General features: G+C 29.9%; 1 protein-coding gene across 9 annotated transcripts in view; it reads right to left on the bottom strand.

Moving 5' to 3' along the window:
- LOC116849243 (potassium/sodium hyperpolarization-activated cyclic nucleotide-gated channel 2) overlaps nucleotides 1-25610 on the bottom strand; it is a 391135-nt gene that overhangs the window by 239843 nt on the left and 125682 nt on the right. For all 9 annotated transcript variants that reach the window (XM_032826194.1, XM_032826189.1, XM_032826185.1 and 6 more), the window contains exon 3: nucleotides 3251-3414. In XM_032826194.1, the coding sequence (XP_032682085.1) occupies nucleotides 3251-3414 (164 nt within the window). The remainder of the gene's footprint in view (nucleotides 1-3250; nucleotides 3415-25610) is intronic.

The following is a 25610-nucleotide window of genomic DNA, read 5'->3' as shown; positions in this document are numbered from 1 at the left end:
ATACCACCAATAAAGAACATCACACCACAATATGACTTATTTGCTTCAAAACGCGTATAGCTTCACTCAAATCACATTACTTTGAATTGAATTATACACAGTAGTTCTGTTGTCAAAGCTGTGCAGAACGATGACAAGCGCATTAAAAATACTAAATGAGTCGATACAATATTGATCAGATTCAACAATTACGCTATATTGAATTCGCAGATTCTCATAAACTGAAGGCATTTGTAGCAAATATTGGTACCTCAACTTTTGGCACCACAAGTTTTTATGCGAGTTCTACTTACACCCACAATAGTTCTACAATTCATGATAAGTTATTTCAATAATTCCGAAATAATTATAAAAACCGAAGAACAAAAATATAAACTAACTTCCCGTACCTTAATATCCGGTAAAAATGGTTTCAACCACTTCATACACAATTTTATAATTTCAGAAAAGTTCTATAGTTCCTGACATGATATAACAATAGTTATATTATTTTTATATAATTTTTGAATTTTCATATTAGCCTCGTTCAAAAAGAGTCGATTCAGACATTCAATATTATAATTCCCTAAAAGAGTTCTATAGGTTCCTGATAGGTTTTATCGAGAATCTCGGAGCTCGGAACTATTTTTCCATAATTTTTTTTATTCCAAGCGATGGTACCTCATTCAACAGTAAAGTCCGGGGTGCTAGCAGTTCCAGTCAACTTTTCAGCATTTCCCGGTAATTCTACAATATTTCCGAAGATAGGTTTTAATTAGAGTTCCGGCCCATAACTATTTTTAAATTATATATTTAAAAAATTAAATAAAAATAATATAGAATAATTTGTATACATAAAGAAATCAATCAAATATGTGCTTAACTTAATCGTAAACGATGTTCAATATATATTTCTTAGATAAACATTTTAGTAAAACATCCTGAAACTCCATCCTGGATGTACTAAAAAAACTTTGGGATACTCCTCAAAACATCATAGACATGTTTAAGATAATTCTAGAACATTTGGTAATTAAGGATATAATAAACTCGTCAGCGATATTACATTTAAATCGAATATTGTAAGAGTATTTGAGAAGTAACATTTACTTTTTTGCGTAAAAATATAATTTAAATACATATTTTGATAACGAAAATAATAATTATAAAACTTTTCATGATGGATTTAACTTGTTTCATGACTTGTATTTTTTAAATTAAATTATTGTTTATTTTAATTATTTAAATGTTTACTTAAAAATTTAGCAGTTTTAATATCAGCTTATTTTAATAAACACGTTTCTAGCCAGCGTTCCTGAATAATGATGTAAAGGGCACAAATACAAGTTAGTAGCCATTTCATATTTTTTACAGTACCTCAAGTTAGAATATAGATGAAAAATAAAATTATCTTTATTTTACTTTTAATGTTTACGTAGAAATTAATTTCTGTCAATATTTTCGATTAAAAGTTAGCAAAGGAAATTATTCCTTTTATTTTAATAAATTAATGAAAATTATGAATTCTACATGTTATTTTCTTTTAACGTAAAAAATAGCAACGTAAAGGTAGGTGTGGGAACAGAAATTTGTGTTATTTAGGCCAAGTTTCACAATATCCGTTTAATTTTAACAGTTAAGTCCCAATAGTGATTGGTTAATTCTGATTAACTTTTCTTAATGTCAAATGTGTTAAATGTGTTAAATGCAATTGGTCAAGTCCAATAAAATAACCAGCCAGTTAAATTAACTGGAAGTTGTGGAACTCGGCCTTAGATCCTCTACAATTCTATACTAATTGAAACTCAGAATTAATTAAACATTTCAGAATCTTCCTTTGTGAGTGTACTCACAAGCAGTTTCTAAAAAGTTCTGGACGGAGCCAATGTCTCTAAAAGAATTAATTTTTTCTGAGCATTATTTACCCCTTCAAAAGACATTGCGTATCTAAACGACATCTTTTAAATAAAGGAAAAGTATAAATATTTGAGATAAATCAGCAGCTGCTTCGAACATATTTTATATTTATTGTCATTGTATCAGTGCGCGCTTTATACACTTCTCACTTTCTCATTTGTAACAAGCCAGAAAGAAGGGGGTGGGGAGAAAAAGACAGAGAAAAAGGGGGAATACAAAAAATGCAATATTTTAAATGAAAAAGACTATTAGATATTTTAAAAGAAAAGACTATTTACGATAACAATAATCACGTATAATACATATATATTATTTATATCATGCTGATATAATTATGATATAATTATAGTTAAATGTTTCAACATATTTCTTATTATGAATGGTTTTATATTACGCATTTATAATAAGATATTCTGATTCAAAAGCAATATAATTTTTTTAAAGGAAAAATACAAGAACAATACAATCAATATAGCGTTCTTACATATAGTATCAAATCTAACAAAACATTTTGCATTATGTCTTAGGAATACTGTCGCATTTTTTAACGCAAAAGTTCGTGTCCCCTGTTTTAAAAGCAAAGACGTTAAACTACTAGCCAGACTTTAATTTTAAGAAACGTCAATTATTATATTATTTAACTACCAGTTTTAATTTGTCCTATTTGTTTTCAGAAATAACTAAACGAAAAAGTTTACTATCGTGTTGTGACGATTGTTTAAAAATACTAATATCAGATGTTTCAACGTTTGAATTTTTGATCTTACACCTGTTGCTACATGAAACATTTCCAATACTGATTTATAAGTACCTCGTTTATTAGTATTTAAAATGGTAATTTAAAATAACCTTTTATCTTAAAAATATGAAATTCTGACAAAATTCTAAGGCAACTTTTTATCTTGCAAAACTTTGTCCGAGGTTTATTTTTTAAGTTATTAGCAAAAATAGTTTGCCTATGACGAATCTGATACAGGAAGTAAGCAGGAGCGACGCAATGTTACGTCAGACGTAGGTACTACATGGAGCATCTGCTGCAATCAGTTGATTGCTACACACGAGTCACGTTTCAATATTCACTGCCAGCATAGAAATTGATAATTCATGTTACGCATACTAAAGATCTTTATAACTGGCAATAATTTCGGTTGGCCGTCCGACCAACCAACTGATGAACGAGTTTACGGAGAGTGAAGGAACAGTATTTCTCCTCTTGCAAATTCATTGCAAGCGATTCTCTGCGCTTCATTGCCGATCAGTATATGTACGCAAATACATAGCGTTTCATTATAGATTCCAATGAAATTTATCATGAAGTTTCATAGCAAATCAGTTAGTTACATAAATCACTTACCCGTCCTGAAGTTGACGACGATGTCTATAAGAAATATCGTGTCGGAAAGGCAGTTGAAGGCTATCCATCTAGTGCTTAGGTCGTCATTGAAAAAACTAATGGCGACTGGCAGAATTATCAGATTAGCTACCAATAGGAGGAGCATGCAGAGGTCCCAGTAGAATCTGAAATAAAAGAAAAGAGAAGAATTATTTATTTCATAAGTTTATGAAATTGAGAATTAACATCTTCCACATATACAGTGTTCGGGAGCACTTTCTCAGAGGATTTTTTTTCCAAATGATTTGAATTTGATAAAAACAAATGAGTTATCTCTTTAAATCGACTTACTGAAAGAAACCAACCCGATCTTTAAGGGGAAAGGTATGGCTGCTTACCGAAATTTTCTTATGTGTATATTAAGAGATATATCAAGGATATATATTTCGACATTAGATTCAAAAAGAAAAAGAGCGGCCAAGTTTAACCTGATTTTTTGTACCTCGAAAATGTTCAATATTTTTACATATTATAAAAATTTACGGCAAGCTGATTCCAACTATGTAACTTTCTCATAAGCAGAGAACCAATTAGTAAACCAAAAATAGCTTCAAAAGTACCAAAACCAATAGATGACAACACCACGTTTTGATTTGAACTTTAACAGAACTCGATTGTGCGCGAGCCACTAAGTTCAAAGTTCTGAGTTGTCATATGTGAACAGACTTGTTCAAAATTGACTAGCCAGGACAGCAGACTATATTGTCGTCTGCCGACTAGAACAGCTGGACGACAAGACATTTGTTGATTTTGGTATTTTTAGAGCCATTATTAGACCACTAATTGGTCTCCCGTATATAAAAGTTACATGGAATCTGCTTGCCCTAAAATTTCATGATGTATAAAAATATTAGGCATTTTCAAGATACAGAAAATCAGGCTAAATATCAATGGGCGTTTGGTCGCCCTATTTAAAAAAATCTATAAGTAAGAAAATTTTGTTTTTCTGTTTTCTTCTCAAATTTGAAGTCAAAACATACCTTTCCTATAAAAAAATTTCGATAAACACGCATATCCCAAAAACCCCCAAAAAGGGGAAGCACAAGAAAATATTTTTTTTAACTTGATATAAGGATAATGAGTAAATACCATTTGTTTTTACCAATTTTAAATCAGTTCGGAAAAAATAATCCTGAACTCTTTATACATACAGGATGTCTGGTAACTCACAGAGGAACCGTGGTATATAGGTAGAATACGTCAAACTGAACAAAAAATTTCTCTATCATTTTCAACCACGTTAAATTTTGAGTCATTAATCAAAGAAGATTCGTAAATAATTACACGCCATATGGTAGATGAGTTGTGATGGTGACGTCTGCTGCTGTATGTTTGTATATTAGGTCAAACTGAACAAAAAAAGCCTCTACCATTTTCTCAATGACTACGTAAATGTTTAGTTATTAATTTTAAAAAATTGATTGAACGTAACGCGCATAACTATACACAAACTTCAGATGTTGAATCCTTTTCTAAACAAATATAAAATTCTAGCTTAACAAATATAGCTTAATAAATTTCTAGCTTAACAAATATAAAACTCCACCTTTAATTAATTTCTTAGTATAGCGGAAATCACAAATAGTAAAAGACTTTTTTGTTCTGTTTAATGCGGTCACGAAAGTTATGTAAATTATCAGACACTCTGTATTTAAAGAACACATACAAACCAAATATACACATACACCCGAGATAATCTCACTATGAAATATTCATATTATCTATCTTTCTTTAGCTTCTCTGACATATATTTCATAATACAAATAAGCTAAGCGTATTATGTGATTATATTTTTAATCTACTAAAAATACTCGTTTATCTCTTTTCTTATCTAAATTATATTTTCGTAACGGAACTTGATAAAAAGAAACGATACTAATGATACAACTTGACACAGTCTGAAAAAAGAAAATAACTTCGAAATTAACGATGAGGATTGCACGATAACGATCGTGTATATTTGCCATATACATGTACGTTTCATTACGCCCATCAACATACGAGTTTATTTCTCGTTCTTCATCCTCCTAACCGGAAATTTTCGAGGAATCATTAGTCCGCAAAGTGGCGTACGTGGATAAGAATGAGGGTAATTCTTCACTATTCCACAGGGAGGTAGCGAGAGATTCATGACGCAATGGAAGACACGAGGCGATTTCTCCCAGAGAGATTAGGTGGAAATAGAGAATGAACTTTTAAAGAGAATGCTCGTAATGCTTTATTCACGACCTACAACGCTGTTTATTTCAAGATTTTATCGCAATGATCGATTTTCGACAAAAATCACTGAGTTTTAATTAATAACGTGACAAATAATAATGCAACACGCATGCGTAAATAAAAAAATATATATCTGATTTTCACAAGGATATAAATCGAAAATCAATGAAAATAACGAAATCATTTTCTAAGAAAATATACATAATAATTCAACAAATACAAATATTCAACTTCTTAGCGTATTCAAATATACAAATATTCAACTTCTTAGCGTCAAATATACGATAAAAATGAAGACAACTATATTTCAAAGAAAACTATTCAGCAATTTGACGCACTATATCACAAATTATAACGGTTAACAAACAAATTCGGAATGTTAATTTAACAACTTACAAATTTTTGGATAATATAATAGTTTATGCAGAAGGGAAAACTGCGAGGAATTGAAAAAAAAGTTGAACATGTTTACTAGAGTACAAAAGTGGGTGAATGTGAATAAATTAAAATTACAAATAAAACAAAATACACAATAAGAAATATAAGAAAAGAGATCAAAGAAAAAAATATATTATAATACATAAATAGAGCTATATTAGAACAAATGGAAAAAAATTAAATATTTAGGCGTTATTATCGATAATAGGTTCAAATTAGATCATTGTGCTAAAAAAATACGAAAAAATAATTTTTTTAAAAATAGAATAGATAGGAATATTTTAATATTTGCAAAATATATGATTATTTTGCATATCATAGCTACTATCATAGCTCTTTATTTCGAATACTGTGCGACATTGCTAATTGGTATGAAAGAGACAAAGATGAGTAAATTACAGCTCTTACAGAAAACTATTACTGGTAGTTACTAAAGAAATAGTAGTGATTAATTACTTCTCAGTGATTCAGTAATTATTTGGCAAATTACTTATTATATATGATACGTTTTTTGTAATTTCCACAAATTGACCTATTAAAATGGTCCAGACAATCTAATGCTTGATTACTTTGTTTAAATAATAAAAAAACGTATTTCATATTTTGTGCGTCGCTGCGTGGTTTCAATCCTTTCTTACAAAAAAGTATTCCCTTACAAAAAAATATTACTGAGTAATAAATTACTATTGCTCAGTAGTTTTATTACCAGTAGCAAATGATTTTGAGTACTAAATTACTAATGCTACAGAGTAATTCAGTGATTAGGACGTTAGTGATAATCATTAATGTATTATTAGATTCTTCTGATGAAGTACTGATATATATTATTATATAGAATTGTTATTGTATACAGGGTTCCGCCATTACCGCATTATCTCTTAAGGACGGATTCCTGAGGTAATTTGAAAAAAAAAATTCTAATGCAAAAATGTCGAAACTAATAATACTTTTCAAATTATAAACGATTAAAGTTGACCAATTATATTGGCTAAAGTACGCGCGCTCTGGTACGGTACAACACACAATGATACAGATGCATGCACATAAGTGAGAATTTGCATAAGATATGAAATTAGTTGTAGTTTCTGAAAGAAACGTCAAATGTGTGACAGCTTATTGATTCTTATAAATGTATTATGATATTTTATTTATAACATTTTGACGAAATTGTTATTATTTGCAATATGTTTATTTAAATGATAGGAGAAAGGTAGGTTATTATTACATATGTTGTTGTATTTATGGAACTTCCGTATCAATATTTGAAAAAAGGACGATATGTGCATGCATTTTGTATTGTACCGTATCTAAGCGCACGTACTTTAACCAGTATAATTAGTCAACTTTAATCGTTTATAATTTGAAAAATATTATAGCCTCGACACTTTCGCATTAGGATTTTTTTATTCAAATTATCTTAGGAATCTGTCCTTAAGAAATCATGTATTATTATTGTATTATGTATATTATTGTATAATAATTATTTAATATTTATATATTTGTTATTATTTATTTATATATTTATTATAGTATTTATATATTTATATTTAAGTTATAATGTTTTTTTTTATAATTTTTTTTTGTTATAATGTTTAATTGAAAATCTAAGAACAATTATATCGTTAATCGTGTTCGCTGATATACATTATAACAATCGAATACATTATATCAGTTGCATTTTGATTGTCGTTGCGTCGTTTGTATCATTTGTATCATTTCAATAAATATTTCATTAAATTATTTAAACATAAATATATGTTGTTTGAACGATACAAGAACATATAATTATAATTCAATAGAATATCGTCACAGCTCATTGGCACATGAGTTTCAGTTCAATTATTCAAGTTAAGCAACGGATAACGCGATATGAGGAAGAGGAGAGTGACCGCTACAAGATCGAAACCACGTAGCGACGCAAGATATGAAATTGTTTATTATTTAAACAAAATAATCAAACATTAGATTATTCCATTCTAATAAGTCAATTTGTGGAAATTTAACAGAAAATGTACCGTATATAATAACTCGTCAAGTAATTACCGAATTACTGAGAAGTAATTAATCCCTACTGTTTCTCTAATAATTACTAGTAATATTTCTCTGTAAGAATATTGTACTTATAATATGCTCTAATATCATTCAAACATATTTTAATGACATATTTATTGACAAATTATGCAAACGACGCAACAATAATCGAAGTGCGACTAATATTGTTCTAATGTAACAATTAACGACATGATTGCTTTTAGATTTTGACTAAACATTATAACGAACTAAAACAAATAATAAGTTAGTTTAAAAAATATAAGATATGAAACAATTCATACTAATCATAAGAAAATTGATGCTTTATCTATCTCATTATTAAGAAATCATAATTCATATCAATACTTTATCAGAAAAAATAATACATCATTATTTTAGTAATACATCATTATAAAAAATAATTATCATTATCATTATAATCACTGAATTACCCTGTAACATTAATAACTTTGTAATTTAAATACTTAAAATCATTTGCCACTAGTGATAAAACTACAGAGCAATTTATTACCAACCAGTAATACTTTTTTATAAGGTAGACAACTTTATAAATGAAACTACTGACTTGTATTTTTGCCAATAGTACCTTTCTGTTAACTATTCGAAACCGAATAGAATTATGAGTTATTGTCATGTCATGTCATGATGTTAACAACATAACGTACCAGTGTCACTGACTGTTTGCTCTTGAAATTTGGTTATCCGATTGCTTGTATGAATATTCATGTTATTGCATTCAGTAACGCGTTCTATTTCAATATCAGCAAACGTAAATATAAAACAAACACATAGCAAAAGTACTGTACATCATTTTGCTCAAAATACTCAATCACACTTGGTTATCTGGGTAGTGAGTATTTCAATAGTGCAAACATCCAGCCCCTTAATCTTTTTCATTAGAATGCTATGAGAATAAGTTATAAAAATTAAATCATTTAATTTTTTCTATTTTATTATCGGTGTGAGGGATTTGAAAATCATTTATTTTGTATATTAGATCAGTAGCTTCACAAGGCATTATGGAAGAGAAAGGTTATCTGCATTTTTTTAATTCTTCATGCATACAGTATGTGACTCATCGACTTCATAAATATTATTGCATTTTGTAAAGCTTGCTCTTGACACGTTTATAGAAAAATATCCTCAATTTTATAAACACACTTTTCTCTCGTACAACGTTCATGCGTTATTACATTTAGTAAAAGATGTTGAATAACTAGTTGCTCTAGATTTTTTCTCAAGTTTTTCTTATGGAAATAATATGTCGTTCTTCAGAAAATATTTAAGAAAACCTCATACTCCTCTACAACAATTAGCCTACAGATAAACCGAGAAAGAAAAAAGAGAGAAACTTACATTTTGCGTTGTGCTGCTAATACAATTAAAGTTTATAGAAGACATAACAAAAATCCTTTGCTTTTAGGACTTCTAATGCACGGTTTTCAACAGAAGCTGCAAACGAGTTTTATCTTTATAAATATTAATTCCTTATGCAATACATGCTGTATTCTTCGCGACTCATTAGTGTACATTATATACAATATATTTCAACTGGATAATTTATATTATTTGATGATAAAAAAATTTTTAATTGTTAAAGATTTTTATGATATCGGTGTCCGCTCTTCATCTCTCTTTGTCCATTTGTCCATTATGTTTAAATGCTCCGCATAGTGTAACAATTTTAGTATTGTATCTATTAATAAAATAAAAGCTAAATGTTATTTAATACCATGCTGGACAATTAAAATTGAAGAGAGCTCAGATTTCAGCATTATTGAGTCTATCGCTGAAAAATATGTTGTTTTGGTTCTTCTATAATCACCATACGTGCTACGTTCTTCGTATTTCATTTTACATAGCACTTTTTGTAGAATGAAGTATTTTTATACAGGTATCTTGTTGTAATATTATGTTTGTAATATATGAAATGAAAAATAAATTATGAATGTTATTACTTTTTTAGATAACATTTTTCTATCTGTAAAACAAATGTGTTTGAATATACAGTAATTATTTCTATTACGAACTATATGTACTATATGTACTATATGTTTCACTATATGTATTCAAATATATGTTTCATGCATATAAAATTATATGTTTCATATATTTTTTTTGTCAAATTGCTTATATCAATGTCAGGATGGAGGCTAAGAAGAAAAAGCTCGTCGTTCATAAAAAAAAACACGGACAATTTGACGATTCTATTGTACGGAATACATATCAAACAGAACGATCAAGACAGTAAATATATATTTATATTGTTAGGTATTTGCTTATTTATTTTTAAATATCATTCATCAAAAATTATATTTCAAATTGTAAATTATAACTTTCGCTTACAGTACAGGCTGGTGTAATAATAAAAAATTATTAGCTGCGACTATAAACAAAAATAATCTATATGAGAAATTATATGAGAGATACAACACTAATATTGTTACACAATATCGATGGTCGAAGAAGATATCCCAATATCATAAAACTTCAACAAATATAAACTATATGAAAAATTGATTATTTTCATAGAGCCCTGAGATATAATACTGTATCTTTCGTAATATAACTCTAACTTGCGAAATTATCTAATTCATTTTGTGAAAACAGTATATCTTTTATAAAACAATATTGCATTGCACAGAAATCATTACATTTAAAAAATAATTGAAACAAAATTTTTTTAATTTAAATTATTTAACGGATATATATATATATATATATATATATATATATATATATTTCCGATTAAACGATTTTTTTTAATCGTTATTTGCATTAAATTCACTTTTGGTTTCTTCATGTGTATAATAAAATGTGTTCAAATTTATTTTCAAAACGCATTTTAAAACTTTGAAATAATATTTCTATTATTTTTGGTTATACTAAAATTTCTTACAATCATATGCAAGGTTTAAAAGTAATAAAGAAAAAACGCAAAAAAGTTGTTGAGCTTCATATAGCAAGAGAAATAAATCTTTGTAGAAATATAATCTTTAAACAGATTTGAAGTTACATTTTTTCTTTTTTTTTTTACAATCCCGGCTGAATCATTATTTTATAGTTCTTTTTCATCGACGTATTTTTGTGCCAACTTTGTTTCTTTAAGAAATATTTTGAAACTTTTCAACATATATGTATGTAGACTTTTCCTTCTCATTCTTAATATATTACTCATAAGCAAAAATAAACACATTGGTTTTTTAATACAATTTATTATGAATTTATCATGAATTAATTTATTTGCAAATAGTTTTACCAAAAATAATTTTCTTTCACAAATTTCATGAATATCATGTGAATCGAATCTATGTTTTTTTCTGTTATATACACGCAATACTATAGTAAATAAGGCCAGTTATTACTTTTTTGTTTTGCAAATGTTTTGCTTTTGTTATTCTATGTGCTTCGTATTCTTTCACTTAAAAAAATCGTTTTCTAAAAATAGATGCTGTATATATTCGGGATAATAACCCAACAATAAAGTATTTTGTCGTATTGGATATTCCTAATATTTTGACAATGCAAATGAATAAATGCTTCATATTCCAGAGTCAGGCTAATATAAATAAAAACAAATTCGAACTTGGAAAGTATGAAGCACAGAGTAATACATACATAAATAATGAGAACATCTGAAGTACAAAAAATCGTGAAGATATATCCAGCAAACATAACGTTACATGTAACGTACATGTTAATTGCAATTTCTTACCCAACAATGTAACTGTTATATAACACGTATATTATATAACAGTTACATTGTTGAGTAGGAAATTATAACTAACATATAATATTTTTACATGTAATATCGTATTTGCTGGGAATGTACATGATTAATTTCATTATGATTTACATTAAAAAATATTATGTAGATATACAGGGTGTCCCATTTTAACTTTCACACCGAAATATCTCAAAATGTACAAAAAATACGGAAAAATATTTCAAACAAAAGTTATATGGTTCCATGGAGGACATAAGGTAACATTGGTTTGACCTTGGGTGACGCCGCCAAGGTCAGATCGAGGTTTACATAAATAAAAGGAGATTAACATAATTTTAATTTTAACATAATTTCATAACATATTTTTTAATGTTTTGTCATTTATAGTCATGTTTAATATATTCCTTTCTCGTACTTTTGCGTTCATTGTATCCTTGTCTTATAATTTGAGTGAAAAAAAACGACAATAAAACGAAAAAAAAAATTGGCCCGGGGATTAAACCACTATTCAAGATTCGCTTCTCGTCTTGAATGTTCTTGAACGCGTCTTGAACACAAAGATGCGTTAATGATTTAGGTGCTCTATGGTTATGCACCAAACACCCGTGCTCACATAATGTTTGCACTTCATGTAAAATCGCTCGGGCCGACGGATCACTCGCGCACGTCTGAGAAATCGGTTCGCGTAAATACGAGCTGCGCGACACGCACATTTTTGCCCGCTTAGCCCGTAGACAATAATAATGTCAGTATATTCCTGTGGAGTAAATCGCAATTTTGTCACGATAAAGTGCACACACACATACACACACACACACATCACTCGTTTACAATTATATTTCACGCGACTGCATCCGTCGAATACACGAAGCCAGGTAAAAAGAAGATAGACATAGACAAAAGGCGATTAAGCAGTGGCGAGCTTTTGTTTATGAGTCTTCTTTTTGCTCAGCTTTGTGTATCCGACTAACACGACATCTATAGTCGCATGAAATAATTGTAAATGCGTGATACATTACCGTGGTACACAAAAATGCGATTCATTCCACAGGAGTATACTGACATGATTATTATTAGTTCCACGAGCTAATGGGCGAAACAGCACGTGTCGCAGCTCGAATTTACGCAGAAGTACGCGACATCTATCAGCTCGAGCGATTTTACTTACAGTGCAAAAATTACGTAAGAGTGGGTGTTTGGTGCATAACCACAAAACATCTGGTGCATCTTAGTGCGTCTTCGCGTTCAAGACGAAAAATCTTGAACAGATTTGGCGAAGATTCTGGGACGAGCGTACAGCACGTGAACTGTCGCGGTACGCGGTATATCACATTTTACGTGTGAATGCTTTGCATCCGTATCCTTATCAGCGTATGCAACAGCTGCTGCTGAGAGGTGCACAGCGATGAATAGATGGGTTAATTTTTGTGAAAATGTTATTATTGACTTTCCAATACTTCATTTGATATTTTAGACTTTTGCGATGTCCATGCATATTAGATTTGGTTTCCGGGTTTGAGCCGCGTGGATTCTTCTTTGTTTGATTCCGCGAACATTTCAGGGAGGAACGATCCGATGCATCGAGCCGTTCCTCCCGGAAATGTTCGCAAGACATCGGAATCAAACAAAGAAGAATCCACACGACTCAAACTCGGAAACCAAATCTAATTTCCTTCTCGCCAGTGTGTCCATTCACGTACGGAAACAGCTAATTTTCCAGCTCGACGGAGTTTCTGCGCCGGAAAGTACGTAATGTGCTAAACGTGCGTTATTCAGGTAAGTGGATAGGGGTGACGGTCCTACCATCTGACTAACACGATTGCCAGACTTAATCCTTCCTAGTCACACTTCCTAATCGTAACAAGTTGGTTACATGCGGTGTGGCATACTCCAACGTCATTTTCGCCATTTTAATCAGATCGCATTTTGTTGCCATTTTAATCAGATCGCATTTTGTTGCCATTTTAATCAGATCACATTTTTAAATTATTTAGTGGTGTTGACATATTTTTGAAGGCCATAAAAACATGTTCCAACAGTTAAAAAAAAAAAACAAAAAAAATCATATATTTAAATTTAGCGTTAAATTAAGAATTTTAGAAAAATGAATTTTTTTTTTTTAAATTCGCCAAATATTCAAATAATAATATTAAGGTCTAAAAGGTTCTTAAAAATTTTAATGCTCAATGTACTTTTTGGAAAAAATTATTTATAAATGGGTCTTAAAAAAAAGTTATTTTGCAGTGGGGTGCACTACACCCCGTTCTTGCTCTACGGACTGTTGGAAACACACTGACGCCGAGCCAACCAAAATATTTAAACATATAGTTGAGAGTCTTGACTAACGGCCGGTGGCACCACTGACCTTATTTTTAATGTTTAAGGGCGCGTAATTTGAAAATTGCTTGGGGTGCTGTACATCCTAAGTGACCAGGAAGGATTCAATGTTCTAGATTTTTTGTACGGTGATATATTAAATATCTAGTGGAGCATTGACGTAATAGTAGAGAAAGCGAAATACGTGAAGTTATTGTTGCAGCCTTCAATTACGCCGAAAATGGCTCATCGTGCAACGCGCAATTTTATTCGAAAGGCCGAACTCTGTTTACGAGAGAGAGGACGGCACTTTGAATGAATGGATCAGGCCTATTGGGGACACCACTATTAAAAAGACATATTATGCTATCTATCGTAAAATGATGAGGAAATGATAGCGCCTGCTCATTTATAATTTTTTGGCACGCGGCCATGTGTCATACATTATTTGTTACTCCGCCACTCGAAATCAACTGTTACTAAGAAATCGTCAGAAGTAAGCCATTTTTTTATACATTGACAGTCATCCTAGACATCTTTACAGTGCCCGTCTCATTGCTTCCCATGCACTCATTGGCTCGTACGTTATAATTAATTACGGAATAAATATTACGAAAATTACAAAATAGTACTAGTAAAAATAGTAATAGTAATATATATCTTATTTTGACTCATTCTACCTGCATACTATGGATATATAAAAAATTTTCAGACACCCTGTGTGTGTGTGTGTGTGTATGTGTGTATTGATACGCGCGGAAGAAAAATAATAAAGTACGAGAATTATTAAACATTATTTTTCTTGGGTTGGCTTTTAACAGCGCGCAGCTATTTTATGATATTATATAATATTATATATTATATATTATATATTATATATTATATATTATATATTATATATTATATATTATATATTATATATTATATATTATATAATATTATAATAATATAACATTAAATTATTACATATTAATTATAAAATTATATATCTTTTATAATTTGTTTATCACAAACCTCTAAAATTGAGTCACATTGATGTAAACTTTTTTGATTTTTTTCCTGTAAGTCTCCTTTAAATGTATTGTATATTTTATCAATTGCAATAAGTTTTCAATCCTCGCCTAAAGAGTGACACGATGCACTTTTACATCCGACTTGCATCTCGATTTGGAATGCAAGATAGATCGCAACATTAATAACCGGAAACCATCTATCTTTCCAACGCAAAAATTCTCCAGCGAGCCTCATTTTTTCATAACAGAATAAAGAGGTCACGTCAAATTGAGAAGGTCAAGGAGGTCTCTAGAATGGCTCGATGCCGAGTCGAGAAGTTTTGATGTACGATGCCGCCGTTATGCTCCGAATCGTCTAAACCAAATTAAGATTAATGCGACTGGTTAGTAGGAACGTAAAGGAACAACAGAAAATACACAGGGTGACTCCGATGTCGATGAGAAACTAGAACGAAAACTTATTGGCAATTTGATAGTGTAAGCGCGTGGGAGACCGTATCTCATCAATATCGTGCTAACAGTATTTCGCGGAGTTCCATTTCATCACGCTTTTCATACGCATAGATCATAGCATCGCATCGTATTTTTCATATCAGCGCTCAAATATCGGCTATGGTCTGCAAATTAATCACGCGAATAAAAATTCGGAGCACGGATAAAAATACACGTAGCTATCCGAATATATGCTGCAATTCTAAATAGAATCGTAATATTCTTTACTTGCTCTCGTAAAATTCGTAAGAACTTATGAATAGATCTACAATTCTATACGTACCGTATAGCATACGATCACTCATAAATATCTATGATTTCACATAATTTACGATATCTATAAGTATACAATATATGATACGCATAGAATTGTAGATCTATTCATAAGTACTTGCAATTATTACGAGAACAAGTTACGAAACTTACGATTCTGTTTAGAATTGTAGCAATAACTTATAATTACTTCCTGGAAAGAATATAAGGACCGATACTCGCGTATGCAAATACTATATTATCTAATTTACAGAGAGATATACTGACGATATAAATAATATTATAAAAGTTATAAATCGTCATCTTAATACACTGTTGATTATTTTATGCATTAGTTAACGTATATTATTTTTTATTGGCTATTTTGCACAATATCAAGTATCACGTTTTAAACGATTTTGATGTTAAAGTTTGTCCTTTTTGGGTCAATGGATTTAACCAATTTACCCTAGGATGGACTAATTTGTGTGATTGTAAATGTGCATATGTATATGTGTGTGAGAATTTAAAAAAATAAAGTAAAATTGTAACTTTACTTACAGTTTGGATTTCTCCTTAAATATTTCAATTAAATTGAATAAAATCTGAACTGTTCGATAGTCGGAGGAGGACTGAGAAACCATGGATCGGACTGAAGAGGTTTGTAAATCGACGTTTGGGAATACGAGTATAAGGTGTAACACGACGCTTAAAAATGATAAATCACTTGGAGAATGTTTGTTAGAAAAAAAAACCTTTTAATCTATACAATGAACTATATGTGTTAAATTTTGAATGGTTATGTATTTGTTATGTATTTGATCAAAAGTTCTAAATCAATGTTTCTGAGAATATGAGAAATGTTTTCTGAGTGTCGATCAATATATTCATTAATTTGTCGGTAGTTGCAGCTGCCTTTTATGGGCAGATGGTGAGATATCCCCACATGAGTTCTCCCTACCTTTTTCGTAGAAGCCCAAGTAGGAATTTACTACTGGCATCAAAGTGACCCAATTTATACTGATTTATGGTAAACGTTATTGGCATAGTATCAGATGCCAATACGGGTTTAGTATTGGTGTAATGCTGGGATGATAGAAAAGGGCCAGTATCATAAAATAATACTGTCACAGTACCGAAAATCAGTACTGTACCAGTATAAAAAAAGTATTGATTTCTAGCACAGAGGAAGTACCTATTCCCAGTACTGGGCTAGTATCGATTCCTAGTAATTTTTATTATTTGTACAATTGTTAATATCACAACTATATAGTATGGAAAAAAAGATCAGACTATGGCCGGGCTGCTCTCGTTTGTACCTATACATGTCTATTTTTAATAGTAATATGAGGAAATATCTTCGGGGCGACGGCTAGAATCGAACTCGAGTCCTCCGCTTGTCAGTCAAGCGTTCTTACCATTGAGCTATTTAGGTTTCGCGTTAGTGACCTCTTCCGTTTTTCCATAAAGGACATTGGTATCGTCCGTTTTTCGGTACCGGCACAATACTAGCCCAATATCCTCTATTGGCAGATTGTATACAATTTTTACTTAAGTATCCAGTACTGATTCTACGAACAGGGTCAGTACCAATAATAAAGCTTTTTTAATACTGGGTCAGTACCGAAAACAACAAACACTTTTCGGTAATGCCCCAGTACGCGTATGGTACGACTATCCAGTACCAAACCTTAGTACGGAGCCAGTACCAATAATACAGTTTTTTTTATGTTAGGCCCAGTACTAAGCCAGTACCAAAATCGGATATCCGCTTTTCGGTATCAACCCAATATCGGACCATTTTTTCGTATTGGCTAAACGTATACGATTCCTACTTGGGAGGGGAAAGATACTTCTCATGACATATGAGAAATAATCAATGATTGGGCTTTGATGTCTTCTTATCTGTCTATTGTTCATTGACCACTTAGGACGTTTATCACATTCCAGGTGGTAACCAATGCGCTTAGTCAAAATAAAGAAAAGTTACGTCGAACGTAACACAGGATTGTATGAAATGTACATATAAAATCCGAGTAAGCTTGTTGCCAGCAAATAATGTTCGAGTAATAAAACATGAGTCAATTCATGTCCCCAATAAAAAAAGTTTGATGATTTGTAAATTTGATCATTTTTTTATTTGATCATTTGTAAATTTTCTCAAAAAATTCCCTTCCTTCTTACTTTTCCTTTTCTCTCATGAAACTTTCCCGTTTTACATATATATTTTTGTCTTATCGCTATGAATAAGATAATATTTCTTAATTATTTATACTTATGTAGGACGCGTTAACTTCTAAATTGCAAAAATTACATTGATAATTATGTTAACAAAGCTAACTTATTCGCATAATCGATTACAGTTCGTCAATTGTGTTAACATTATCCCTTATGAATTGGATGGTTTTCATTCCGAGAAAAAGTATTCATCAGAGGCCAAAACGTAATAAATTTTAAGAGTTTCCAGGAATCAGTTACCACATGCTTGTTAAAGTAGATTCCTCAAAAAAATGACATAAATTCAGATGGAGTGTGGCGTATCGCCAGGTAGTAACCTTAGGGTATTTTTAAGTCACTGTTTGCTATTATATGTGTCTACATACGTGAAAAAATATTAATATAAAAAATTTTGGAAGATCTACTTGGTCAAATGACCTTATTCCGCGTAATTCGGAGTATTTCTGAATAAAACTGGAGTTTTTTCAATGCTTCAATTGGCATCCATACTTAGAATAATGGATAGGAAATTAATGAACCTAATAGAAATATAAAGAGAACTAATATTCATTCATATGACTTTATATCGATGTTGCACTACATAAGCTTTCCATGTGGTTTAATAAAATGTTATGATATTATTCTGTTCAATAATATTTAATAAAAAGTTCGTACAATTAATATTTCTTAATATATCATAACAAATTGTATAAGGAAAATTCATTAATTAACCTCTTAACTGTTGGATGATAAAATATTTGTCCAAAATAATCTTGACAATGAAGTTAATTAAATTATAAACAAGATACTTTCTAAGGTGTTTGAGGTTCACTAAATCTCAATTTGAGGTAAAAATTTTAAAATTTAAAAAGGCGAATTCAATATGGAAAACTAAACATCCAAAAACTCATTCTCCAATCTCATAAAAAATCATATTGAGGTTTTCTCAATTATTTCTAAATCCGAAGTACAAATTTTTTATTAAAAAATGGCGAATTCAATATAGTGGCAAGAATTTTTTAATAATTATCAATTAATACATAATGTATAAACATTGGTTTTCAGACGTTCTCCAAGCCAGTAATTTCGAATTCGAAAGAAAAGTTTCAAATAAAAATGATGGATCCAAATAACGGCCGGAAAAATTATTCAATTTGTATGAAAGTTGAGTTTTAGGAATTTTTGGATCCATACAATTTAACACAATAAAATTTAAGATCGAAATTTTATTTTAATCGAGAAAATTATAAAATAAAAAAAAAGATAAAATTTTAAAAAGAAAACATGAAAATATTTTAAAAGTACAAAAAAATTAAAAATAAAAGAAATTTAAAAATAATACGAAAATGAAGTGTAAAGTTCAACGACCTCAATATAGTACACTCTAGAGTCATGAATGATATTATTTGAAAAGTTTTATATATTCATCAGCTAATGTTTTGACACTAGTATTTCTAATAAAATTGCAGTAAAATAGTTAGTAAATACGGCTCCTAGATATTCGAATAAATGATTATTCGGATATCCGAGATCGGTTCAGAGCTGATACCTCAAAACCGTATTATTCAAGTTATTAATGGATTCACGTATCATGAGATATACGAACAGTTAAAGCGTCGGATCTGGAACCGAATCTAAGTTTACGGCGGAGCCGGTCAAACGTGTTCGTAGCAATTGAAATCATTTGACAATTAATAAATCAATATTTTTTATTTGCTGTCACGACCTAATCTGAGACCGGATCTCAAGCCAGGAGTGATACATTATTTCTCCTAAAGATTTGATGTCGAATTACAATTTCGAAGCCAAAGAGACACGCGCAATTAAGAATAAAGGAAATACGATTGCGATATACGAGAACGACTCTATGCAGAAACCAATAAAACGCAAGAAGTATTATCGTAAGTTTTATTTTGTTGCATTTCTACCGTTTACATTTCGTAAAAGTTCTCTTCGTATTGTTTTCTCACTCGCATTTATATTATCCAAATAATACTGAAATATTAATCAATTCCTACTATCATACGAATCTTCAGCTACCATAAATCTGAAAATATCAAAAACGATTACTATATATTGATAACAATTTCTTATACTTATCGGCTTGCGAGCTTATATTTACCGAAGCGAGCTCATCGTCATAAACAAGTATTAATCTGTTTTTTATTTACATGGCACTTTGTAATTTGGCTCAATTAATTTCATAAAGTTGTGAGAATGAATAAAAGCGGATTCGGCACTATCATTTTTACTGAAGCTTGAAGAGTTCAGCTCTTTGTCATTCTCAGCTCATTCTCAGGTCCAGTCTGGTCTCAGGTTAGGTCGTAATAGCAAATAAAAGATATCGATTTATTAATTGTCAAATGATCTCAGTTGTTACGGACGTGTTTGACTGACTCCGCTGAAAACTTAGAGATTCGGGTCCGGATTCGACGCTTCAACTGTTCGTATATTTCATAAAATACGCGAATCCGCAGATCCGCGGATAATCCGAATTAGTCATATTTATCCTGTACCCGAATAATTGGGTAACCGGATAATGTCAGATTGGATTGAAGTCTTGAATTGTAGATCTATATTTTAAACGTGAAAATGTTTTTATAAAAATTTTTATAAACCAACTTTTATGTCAACTAAGCAATATTTTAAATTTTTAATCGTAATATTAAATCGGTCAATTTAACAAATTTCTATTTTAGAAACGGAATCAACGGCTTTAACAAAATCAAAATTATTTTGTATGTAAAATGAATCATTTTGAAATTTTTCCTATGCTATTGAACTTGCAATTTTAAATAGATGAATTTTTATTTTGAATTTGAAATCAACGACTTCAAAAATTTTGAATTTTAATTTTTATGCAAATCGAATGATTTTTTAAATTTTCGATTCGCCATATTGAGTCTGCCATCTCAAATTTCTTAATTTTAACCTCGGATTTGAATTTAGCGACTCCAAATATATAAAAATATAGTGTCCTGTTCCAATTACTCCGTTATAAATATTTTGTTTTAAATGTGTTGATATTTTCGTCAACAATTTGGACTATTTTTTTCCGCGGATATTTCCGTCATTAATAGCTAAGGGATTAAAGACAATTTCGGTATAACGTTTTATTAAGTTGACATTATAAACGAATTTGTTACAGCAATTTTGTTTGTGATTAACTCTACTTATTTTACATTTAGAGGAAAGTTTTATCAACAAACTTTTAGTAGCCCTATGGATCCTCCCTTATTCTCAATCGCTGAAATTGTGTTCCAGGATCTAGAAGAAAAGTTTCTTGAGAAAATCCCGATATTTATTCCTTTTTATTTTACATATGTTGATAACATTATTATAGCTATTCCCTCTGAATTTACGGATGTTCTTCTATCTACCTTCAATTCTTCTCACCGCCACCTCCAGTTCACTATAGAGATTGGAACTAACAACAGCATCAATTTTCTAGACACTACAATTTATCTTGATCAGGGTTGCATCATCTTTGATTAGTTCCATAAACATACCTTTTAGTACGTTACCTACATTTCTTATCCTTTCATCCATTATGTCATAAGACCAGTACTATTTGCGGTTTGGTTGACAGAGCGGTGTTGCTAAATCATGCCAAGTATCATCGCAAAAATTTGGATTTCGTTACAAAAACTTTAGTTAATATATATCCCTTAGATCTAAACTTTAGTTAATGTATATCCCTTAGATCTTTTTATATTATTAATCATTGCCTTGCATCTCTTTTTCATAAACTTAACCGTCCAAATACCATTAACAACAGTAACAATAACTGCGGCTCAGCATTATCATGCGATTTCTTTACTGTGCCTTATTTGGAAACAATATCTAAACGGTTCGATTATTAACAAATCGTATACTAAAATCTTTTACTTATATGAACAAATTAATCTCGTTAAAGTACACAAGAATAAACTTCCTATAGAAAAAAAGACAAATATAGTATATAGACTACAATGTCCTGATTTGCGATGCGACATATGTAGGTCAAACGGGAAAAAAACTGTGTACATATATTTCGGAACACAAAAGAAAGTCCTAAATCATCCTCTAATCTTTCAGTTGTTCAGAAACATCGTCTCCTACATGATTTCAACTAAACATCAAAATTTTACGTAACAAACCGAATTATTTTAAGAAATTAATTGTTAAGATAATTTATATTAAAAAATAGAAACATGGCTAAAATATCCAAAACGATATTGGGGGATAATTATCTTGCGATTCTGAACTCTTTATAATGTTTTTATTCTGTGCGACATGTTTGATTTATACAACAACATTATTTCGTCTCTTGTCATCATATGTGATGTGCGCGTTGAGCAAGTTTGCATTTAATTGTCGCATTGGTTGATTTAACATCTTTTAAACCCTAATTACATCATTTTCTGCGACATCTACTTAGCCGCTGCTTAGTTTCAGGTAATATATTTTATTCATATTTTCATTTTATAAAATATTTAACATCCTTAGACGTTGCTCCTTTAGTTTTATATCAATATTTCAAGTTTTAGCTTTATTTTTTCGACATCTCTTCAGACTAACCCTCACTCGCTACGTCAATTTAAGCATGTCGGTGATTAGCGTCTGCAAATGTTTGAATCATATTTCTTGCCTAAACCATTGTTATAGCGGTTGAGTTTTTATAAACACACTATGTATTTTTCCTGTAATTTTTGTCTCTTTATCTCGCCAATGACGCGCGTTCACTAGATGTTGACTTACACCACCGTTTTTTAGCATTCGACTATTTACGATTATTTATTCTTTTTATGTATTTCTCTAAGTAGTTTTCTTCTTTTGTTTATTATCACTAAACAGGATCTAACGAAGAATCGAACCGCGTATGGTTTTCAAATTAATGTTCTTTAAATAAATATCTCCTCACACTCTTTGAGAATTGTATTAACTATTTTTGTTTAAGTTAATCTTGATCATACTATTATATTTGTACGTTGGCTCTTTATAGGTCTTTTTCTCTTATTGTTATCGTGTTATTATTATACATAAAAATATTGTTATCGTTTTGGGACTCAGTGTATTCATTCTTTAGTATATAATTTCATGTTGTAAACGATAAAGAATACTTTTTTATGTTTTTACATCACATATTATTCATTTTCTGTAAAATAGAAAAGACAAAAATGAAATATAGAAAAAACAAATGCAAATATAAAAAATGCAAGAGTTGCACATACCAGTTTAAATGGCTATTTAAAAATATACGTATTCCATTTGATTTAAATTAAATAACCTACAAAACTACAGAATCTGCTGCGTTTATACCGCCAATCTGTTATTAGATTCTATCAATGGATTCTATACACTTTCTGCTCTTTATCAACAGGCGCCGCTTTCTGCCATTAGATTCTATCAGCAGACTCTGTAATATTACTGACATCAGTTTATCAACATCATCTGATAAACAAATTTTGTATGCAATCTGTGACCTTTCTAACAACAGACATTGCTAACAGATTTTGCTTAAAATCTGTTTTCGCAGATTTCCAGATTTTGAAGCCATGAAAAATAAGCTTTTTACTTTAAATATATTTTTCTTAACATGATTGGTTCAGATCTTTCCTTTAAAACAATGAATAAAGGTGACAGCAATTGTCCATTAACAGAAATTCTGGGTTAAATAAGAGAACTATGTAGATAAGATAGATTGAATATTTTTTTCTACTATCTTTGTTCCATCTTTTTCTAAAGTTCTTCCAGAGCATATTTCAGAATTAACACTGCTCTAATCTGAACTAAACACTCTAACAGATCCATTTCTTGCAATGTATGGTTTGACAGCAAGCAAAAATTTGTTTTGAAAATCGATATCTTTTTCATTGTGTACTATTGTTTTCATGATAAATCTTATAACTTTCCTTGACACAATTCCAAAATGTTTTTTAAAATTCCAAAATGTCTTATGATCAGTTTTAAATGATTGTAAATCCTCTGTTATTTTCGCTCACTAAGCCCATCGTTGAAAATTTATAATGTCATGTATAGTAATTTTAAATTCTCTTGCTTGTATAAATTTTTAAAACATGTATTCCGTTATATCTTTTACTTTTTCTTTGTGTGAATCCCTGTTCAATTCATCTATCTGGCGCAAAAGCGGACAATAATATTACGTTTCCATGAATCAATTTTTATCGAAACGTAGAACGATTTGAGATAAACATAAAAGTCCTATACCATTTTACGATATTCACAATAAATTTCGGAATATTAATTAAAAAAGATTGATGAACACGCGATATGGTAGATAAACTGTAGTAGCGATATATGCTGTTATGTACCTGTACATTAAGTCAAATTGAACAAAAAAGCCCTTCATTATTTTGTAAATAATTACGTAGATTTTTAATTATTAATAAAAGAAAATTATTACATGATTGTGCGTGATAATGCACAAATCTTCTTTAATTAATATTTAAAAATCTATGTAGTCATGTCCAAAATGGACATTTTTATTCAGTATATATGTACAGGATGTCCTAGATCATTCAAACTTCGCGAGAGGATTAAAGTGAACATGAAAGTCCTATATCGTTTTATGATATTCGTAATAAATCTCGAGATATTAATTTAAAAAATTGATGAATAATCACGCATAATATGGTAGATGAGCTGTAATAGAGCCGTCTACTATTGTATACATTAGTTACTGTACTAATTGATGTATATATAACACATTTCATTTTTATTATATTGATAAACCATTCTTTTACGTAACAACTGTATGTGCAATGTAAGAATAATCACATAGCTTCTAACTATCATGCAATTATCATTTTAATATTGATATATTATTTATTTTACGTAACAAATGTGTAAGAATGGTGTTATATATACATGAAAACCTGTCGAGCTAATAATTGAACAATAAATACCTTCTTATGCTTTAATATAATTATGAATAAGGAATACGTAGAATATAACATGACTTATCTTAACTTGATAATAAACTTATAATATTATAACGCAATAGATACTTCTTTCATATGGGAACAAAGATTGAATTCTTAAAAATATTTCTTTTTTTAAATAATTGGCATAATTAAATAAAGATATTTTTACTATAAAACTTTTTATGAAACATTTTTTGATACTTCATGTAGTTTACGAAATATATTAAAAAAATCGAAAGCCTCTGTATCTTTGAAGGGTGGTTTCACCCTTTCAAAGCATCTTTTAGCATCAACTAAAATTTTATAAATTATTGACTTTATTTAATCTACATTTATGCCAAGTTTTATTAAAATCAGAATTTTAACATGATAGATAATATTACATAAAGGGTACAAAAAATGAATTTTTGAAAATATTTTTTTTTTTTCGAAAAATGAATGATACAGTTAAATAGAGAATATTTTTCTATAAAACTTTTGTATAAAACATTTTTTTATATTTTATTTAGTTTACGAAATATATTGAAAAAAATAAAAAATTTCTATATCTTTGAAGGATAGTTTCACTTCTTCAAACCGTTTTTTAGCACCAATTAAAATTATCTAAATTCATCTATTTATCTAACCTACATTTGTGTGTGTGTGTGTGTGTGTGTGTGTGTGTGTGT

Source organism: Odontomachus brunneus, unplaced genomic scaffold, assembly GCF_010583005.1.
Source record: "Odontomachus brunneus isolate Ranch 3 - 2012 unplaced genomic scaffold, Obru_v1 Obru_scaffold_109, whole genome shotgun sequence".
NCBI classification, from domain to species: Eukaryota; Metazoa; Arthropoda; class Insecta; order Hymenoptera; family Formicidae; genus Odontomachus; species Odontomachus brunneus.
This window is presented reverse-complemented; position numbering and strand designations above follow the sequence as displayed.